Here is a 7,480-nt window from a genome sequence, read left to right on the forward strand (position 1 = left end):
GCGCGGGGGTCCGGGGTCAAAATTTGGGGGTCCCCACCTCTGGATGGCCTCCCTGCTTCCTCCAAAGGGAGGCTGTTGCTCGTTTTTCCGGCAAGAGATGGAAAGAAAGAGCTGCCTTCCCTCGGAGAAAGCCGGGACCGCTCACCCGGGCCGAGCACGGGAGAGATATTGCATGTCACAACTCATCTAGGGCCCCGGAATCAGCGCTAACTTTCTGGTGAACAGATAACCAGAGATGGCAGATGGATGGAGATTGCACAAATGAGCCTCTAATTGACAATCAATTGTGATTAGGAGCAATAGAACATCTTTATAACACTCGATTTAAGCCGCCACCAAACAAAAGCGCCGGGCGGGCCGGGGCGCCGTCGGGAAGGGGTCCTTCATTTGTGGGGTTTGTTCCCCCAAGGGGGGCACATCGGGAAGGGGGTGCAGGGTGTGGGGTGGCCCCCCGCGGCTGTGGCTTCTTCTCCTGCAAGCACCGAGGGCGATGCGGAAATTTGGGTTCATTTACCCACCCGGGATTCCGTCCCCGTGGGGATTGTCCCTGCCCGGGCCACCGGGAGGGAAGGTTTAATCGCAATTAAGATAAAAATCTGCTGAGGTCTGCCGACCCCAGAGATAAGAAATATCCCCACTGCCCCCCACCCTCCAAAATAGTAATAATAATAATTTTTTTTTAAAAAAGTACAAATGCAGGTGACTTCGGCAGCATATCTGATGAAGACAAGCCCTTGGCATCTACCTAACCCACCGTCTCCTTTTCTTAAATAATATCCCAGATCTGCGGGCAGAAGCACTGGGAGGAAAAATTATCCGAAACAAAAGAGCCGGTGGGAGACGCGGCCGGAGGAGGAGAGAGAGAAAGAGGAGCTGCAAACAAACAAACCACCAAAGGAGCCCACAAACAAACCGGCAGACGTGTGGACACGCAGATTAAAACTTGACTCTGGCTGGATGTTCGCGGCAGCCCCGCCGGTAAGGTCAGGAAAAGGGGGAGAGGTAATTACCTACACATGATCAGAGATTATACATACCATTTCAAGCCAGGAGGTGATTTATAATTTAAAGATAAAGCATAATAAAGTCATAAAAGGGAAAGGACACTGTTGTGGTGTCTGATTAAAATCTAAGGGCTGCTGTATAATATATGAGCGGGGGCTGTTGTGGGCTCCCGCTCAGCGGGACTCCCCTGGGCCCAGCCCGCTGATGGACTAATCATGTCCAAGCCCTACCAAAATTACAAGCTGATTGTTTTACCCATTATTTCTCCCAACTTTTAATTTCTGCTTTCTAAAGGATCATTGCCCGCGGTAATTGCAAAGGACCTGTCCTTGTATGTGTCACCAGCCTCAAAGACAAAAAAAAATCTAATTTTCCTTTTATGCTTTCTCTATTTTCCTTAACACCCCCCCCCCTTTTTTTTTCCTTTTCCTTTTTTTTTTTTTTTTTTTTTTTTTTTCCTGGCAGCTAATTCACACTGAGTAGCGAGTGGAGCGTCCAAAACAAGAATGAAATTGATATGATCGAAGCACACCCGGCTACAACACGCAGGGGAAGGAAATTAGGTAGGAGAAGAAATTCGCCTTTTGCAATTCGCAGCTAATTCGTATTCCCATTGCTTAATTTTCCGTAATTAAACTCTCTTTTAATAAGAGAGGGATTTTCTTTTTGTTTTCTGGAAGTGGAACTTAGCTCTGGCTGTGGCTCTCCTCCTGCAGGGAGGGAGCACACCTTTTCTCCCGGTTACTCGGAATTTATCGATCGCCTTGCTTTGCCTTGCGCCGTTTTAACGTATTAATTTTCTCCCCGCGGTTTCCTGACACTTACATTTGATGTTTAATTTTAATTAATTAGCTAAAGGGGAGAGAGAGAGGGAGGAGAGCGTGTGAGGGTGCGTGTCCGCGAACACGAGCCCTGCTCCAGCCACTAAACCATAATTTTCTCCTTTTGTTCTAATTTAATAAAAGCAGCAGGGAAGGGAAACAGGTGCTGGGGGCTGACACCTCGGACCCCCCCGCCCCCCACGCACACACAATCCCCTTTGATCACCTAACTTCCCTGCCAGGGATGGAAGCCCTCAAGTTCTCATTTCGCCCCTATAATATCTTCTTGATATTGATCCCGCAATTATTTAAAAGAAAGCGTCATCTCCTCCCACTTCGCCAAATAAGGCTATTTAGATGCTTTCCAGATGAGTGGAGGTGTGCTGAAACAGAGCTGACAGCGAAGTATATCACGGCCAGCACCATCCTTCATTCGCTCTCTCCCTCTGCCCCCCTTCCTCCCCCCCCGGCGCACACTTTCACCGTGCCTCTCTCTCTCTCCCAGCGATGAAGATTGCAGACTATTACGGGCGAGGGATTAATTTGTAGCCAATTACGAGCCGGTGCTAAATATGAATGCATAAATAAGAGCCAGCCTTGCCTCCGTGTGTGTGCAGGAGGAGGAGGAGGAGGGAGGGAAGGAGAGAAGGGGGGGGGGGGCTGGAGTGCCTGGGCAGCCCGGTGAGGATGATGAGAAGGAAGAAGGAGCAGCAGAGCGGAGGCTCGGAGCCCAGCATCACCTTGTGAGTCCCGGCCTCCCCGGCTGGCCTCGGAGCAGCCCCGGGGAGCTGCCGGAGCGGGGCCGGGGAGGAGTTTCCAGCTCAACTTCGCCGGAGGAAGGAGGAGGAGGAGGAGGTGGGGGGGGGAGGAAAAAAAAAAAAATAGAGGAGGGGAAGGGGGGAGGGTGGGGGGGAGAAGTTGCAACCGAGAGGGGCTCTGCAAAGAGTCATGAACGTGAGCAGAGACAAGGTGGGTGACATCTCCATCCCGGCAGCGGCAGCCGCGGCAGTGACAGCCCCCGCAGCCTCACTTGGCATCGGCGGGGAGCCCTGCGGCTTGCCCGGGGAAGGCATGGAGAGCCACGGGGAGCAGCGGCTGTCGGCCGGCGGCGAGCTGCCCCTCTACTCCTGCCCTGGAAATAGGGACAGGCAAGGGGACGGGCAGAGCAACACCCCCGGACAAGAGGGGGCAGCGGGCGCCCTGCCCGCCGTGCACAGAACCACCTCTTTCTCCGTGCTCGACATCCTGGACCCTAACAAATTCAACAGCAAGAGGAGGCAGTGCGGGGGCTTGTACAAATCGGGGGGAGCCCAGTTCCCGCTGGGGGCGGAGGATAAGCCCGAGGACTCAGGGACGGAGCTGGCCGAGCAAAAAGCTCTCGCCGAAGATTTCGACGCGTGCAAGAAGTCCGCCGAGCTCATCAGTAAGTAGCTGGGGGTACCCCGAGCCCCTCGGAACGTGGGAGAAGGGGCTGGCATGCTTTTAGGGACCCCTTTTCCTCCTTGGGAGCTCGGGGAGGGACACAGTGGGGCCGTAGGAGCAGCCGGACCGGCCCCGGGGGAACCGGGCCAGGGCCCGGGGATGGGACAAGGGATCGCATCCCACTCTTGCGGTCCCAAACCCTCCTGCACCCTGCTCCCACAGCCCCCCTGAGCCCCTCCCGAGGCATTTATGACTTTTCTCTATGTTCTTCGCAGCCTTCAAAGCCGCTCTCCCCTTCCTCCTTCCCCCCTCCTCCGCGCGTTGCTCTGGGCGACAGATTCAATTTTCTCTCTCCCCTTGGCTTTTTTAGGACAAATCAGACTAATTGTGACAAAATGCTGGTTATCTCTGGAAAAACAATTAAATTCCTTCGATTACATTTAAGGTAAAATGTGCTTAGCAGCGTAAAGAGGCTGGATAATGGGGGAAATCGCCCCAGAGTGGCATGTAGGACTGCCTGGATCGATATCCTATTATCGAATTGTGCATATCTCTTTCAAGCACCTTGCAAACTCTTCCCTAACATCTAAATTATAGGGTCAAAATTCGGATAATTACTCGATTAAAACCTATTACACTTATTAGGGCTCGCTATTGATCGGGAATTGCATTCGACCCAAGCTCGAGATTGCTTTTTTCTTTCTTGGGTCCAAAATATCCCAACTTTCTCACCTCTAAACACCGCGACTCTGGGGACAGCGGAGCCCTCCCGGGAAAAGCCAGCCCCCAGGAGAAATAGCTGGGGCTGCTCCGTGCCCCGAGAGGGAGAAGGGGCTGGCGAGGGGCCGAAGATAAACTTCTCGCAAGGGGGAAAATAATTTCTCTGTCTCTGGGGCGGGAGAGGGAGGACTCCGCGCTCTCCGATCCCGAAAAAGCGTAACTCTTTCATTTAAAATCAAGCAAGAAAAAAAAGGGCTGAAATCTCCTCCAGCCCGAGCCTCGTGAAATGTAGAAGTTTTAAATTTCTAAAGCAAAAGCAGGAGCGGAGCGTTAATAGAATTCAAGAAAGATTTTTAAAAGTGGTCTCTACCTGGGGTAATTATTCGTCTAAACCCATCCGGCTTCTGTCATACTAAATAGATCTGTGCGATCAGAAAGACTGACGAGGTCAGCCTATCGCTAATCTTGCACTTTTATCTCCAGACAAGGAGAGAAATGCAACTCTATCGCTTCTCTACACCCAAATATATTTGGAGCCATCAGCAAGCAGCGCTCCGCGCAGACAACTTTCCCAGGCGCTTCGCATGCTTCGGCCCTTCAGCCCTGACATTTAATTTCATGTAAAGCGGCAGCAGTCCCGAAGAGACCTGTGACTGCCCGAAAATCACGAAACTTAATGCCCCCATCGTAATTAACGCTAGTTCAATCGGTGCTTTAATTTAGAAGTGTTTCGAAAAGTAGCTCCGGCCGGCAAAGTGCCAACACCCCGAAATGGGAAGGATTTCTGGCAAAAGGAGAGCGAAATCAGAGATAGTCACAGGTCGCTCGTAAAACTAAGTGATAACAATAAGTTAAAACTCCGTATTTAATTGGTATTTAACATTTTCCATATACAAAATCGCACCTTCAGCGTCAATCCCCATCAGCAAATGAATTTGCGGTACATTTTTCTGTTTCAAGAAAATTTTAGTAAGCTCTTAAATTAAGCCACGGCTGGGATTTCCTGCAGTTTATTGGGGGGAAAAATTTGAACTCAAAAAATTAAACTGTTTTAACATCACCCGCACGTTCCCTGATCGCTAGGGCGCTGGCGCTGAGCTCATCCCGGGTCCGGCAGAGTCATCTGCACGCACTTTTTATATATTGCTGTTGCAAAAAATTGTGCACAACAATTTATAACAAGTGCTACAGGTTGGGGATGCTCGTTTTCATGCGGTGTCTGGGATCGGGGAAAAGTTGATCCCATTCCCGGGTCCGTGCGGTGGTGGTTGTGCGGGTTTTGTTTGCCGGTTTGAACAGCAAGCTGGAAAGATGGGATAAACTCGCGTCATTAAGGGATATTTTGGGGTGAAGAGGATTATGATAAACTTCTCTGCCTCTTTTTCTCCTAGTGAGCCAGCTGTATCTGCTGTTAACCCAAATCAGTTCCTCCAACAAAACACAGTTTTAAAAACACCCCTAATCTTATCTAGAGGCTGTCCAGCGTTAGGATGCGGACCAAGTTTGAGGTGCGATGGTTTGGGGGGGATTAAAACCAACAGAAGCGCACACGGGATGAGGGCGACAGACGAGCGGGTCGCTTGCTCTGCGCGTACCTCGGGTAACCAAAACGAGCTTGGGAGGCTCCCGGAGCTGCGGGTGCGAGCAGAGAGAAGTTGGAGAGTGCCTGAGCCAGACGGACCAAAAGGGCCGAGGTGATGGTCCTCTGCCCGAGGTGCCTCCGACCCCGGCCGGCACTTCGGGGGCTGGATGAGGAGAGCATTTCTTTGCCTGCCGGTTCCCCCCGAGGTCCAGAGGAGCCGCTTTTCTCGCCGACGCTGGGTTCTTGCCGGCTTCAACACGACAGAACCGTCAGGAGAAAGTCCAACAGGCTTAAATACCGGATAATTACCTTGTTCTCCGATGGAGACCCGTTAATTGGAGCGTCCTATAAACCCAAATAAATTAAATGCCCGTTAACTAGTTTCTACATCGCGCGAAATGAGTTTAATTAAGTTTGCATCTGCTCCGCTAATCAATACGAGCATTTACTCCACTTTAGCACTTCCACCTCGCGAAGTCGGGAGAGGTCAAGCCAGGGGGAGAAAGGGTTAAAAACGCCGAAGCCAAAAAAGCCGTCGAGGCGGATATTTTTGTAGCTAAAAGCGTTAAAAAAAAAAAAAAAAAGCGATGTGCCACCTCCGGGGCCCGCTGCCAAACCGGCAGGGACCGGGGGGCTCCGGGCAGGTCGTGTGTTGTCTCCCCCTCCCCGGTTCTTTCTGCATGGGGAGGTCGGATGGGGTGTGTGTGTTTTGTGGGGCCACCTTTTGGGGCCAGCTCATGAGCTGAGGGAGCTCCGAGCCCTGTCCCTTTACCCCTGGTGTAGGGTGAGGTGCCCAGGGGGAGCCGGGGGCCGTGCTGGTGGGCTGCAGAGACCTAACCCTGCCTCGTCCCTTGTTTGCAGAGGAGGACGGCGAGCTCTACAAGGCCGAGGAGTGCGACCTGGACTGCAGCAGCAGCAGCCGGCCGAGCCGCAGCCCCGACAGCGAGCTGCAGGACGACGAGGAGCTGTGCGGCGAGGAGAGCAGCACCAGCACCACCACCACCAGCACCGCCACGGGCGGCAGCGCCTCGGCGGCTCCCGGCGAGCCCGAGCCGGGCCACCACCACCACCATCACCAGCAGCAGCAGCAGCAGCAGCACGCCGAGGCCACCCCGCAGCCCCCTCCTCAACCCCAGCAGCCTCCTCCCTCGGCAGCGCCCGGCGGGGGGCAGCAGAGCCAGCAGCAGGCAAAGCCCAAAAGGAAGCGCACGGGCTCGGACTCCAAGTCGGGGAAGCCCCGGCGGGCTCGGACAGCTTTCACCTACGAGCAGCTGGTGGCGCTGGAGAACAAGTTCAAGTCCACGCGGTACCTGTCGGTGTGCGAGCGCCTCAACCTGGCGCTCTCCCTCAGCCTCACCGAGACGCAGGTGAAGATCTGGTTCCAGAACCGCCGCACCAAGTGGAAGAAGCAGAACCCCGGCGCCGACACCAGCGCGCCCACCGGCGGCGGCGGGGCGGGCGGAGGAGCGGGGGGCGGCGGTTTAGGGGGCGGCCTCAGCCCCCTCAGCCACTCGCCGCCCATGGGCAACCCGCTCTCCATGCACGGGCCCGGCAGCTACGCCGGGCATCCCGCCGGGGGGCTGGTGTGCGCCGCCCAGCTGCCCTTCTTGCCCAGCCCCGCCGTCCTCTCGCCCTTCGTGCTGGGCTCGCAGACTTATGGCGCCCCGGCTTTCTACACCCCGCACCTATAAGCCCGCCGCAGTCCCCACGGAAACCCGCCTCAGGCGGCAGGGTGGGTCCGGGGAGGGGTTGTGGGGTGTGAGGGGGAAGCTCCGAGGATGGGACGGGGCTGGCCGTGAGGGGACGGGGCCGCCGTGAGGGGAGCGGCTGTGAGGGGACGGGGCCGCCATGACGCGACGGGGCCGCCGTGACGGGACGGAGCGAGCGTGAGGGGATGATCAACGGTCAGCGGCCACCAACGGTCAACAAC

General features: G+C 54.8%; 1 protein-coding gene across 1 annotated transcript; it reads left to right on the forward strand.

The window, feature by feature from the left end:
* The first annotated feature begins 2,774 nt into the window (after positions 1 to 2,774).
* NKX1-1 (NK1 homeobox 1) lies at positions 2,775 to 7,241 on the forward strand. The gene is made up of 3 exons (XM_032186935.1): positions 2,775 to 3,249; positions 6,412 to 6,591; positions 6,706 to 7,241. Exons 1-3 carry the CDS (start codon positions 2,775 to 2,777, stop codon positions 7,239 to 7,241), a joined length of 1,191 nt encoding a protein of 396 aa, XP_032042826.1.
* Positions 7,242 to 7,480: the final 239 nt, after the last annotated feature.

This window comes from Aythya fuligula, chromosome 4 (genome assembly GCF_009819795.1).
Source record: "Aythya fuligula isolate bAytFul2 chromosome 4, bAytFul2.pri, whole genome shotgun sequence".
NCBI lineage: Eukaryota > Metazoa > Chordata > Aves > Anseriformes > Anatidae > Aythya > Aythya fuligula.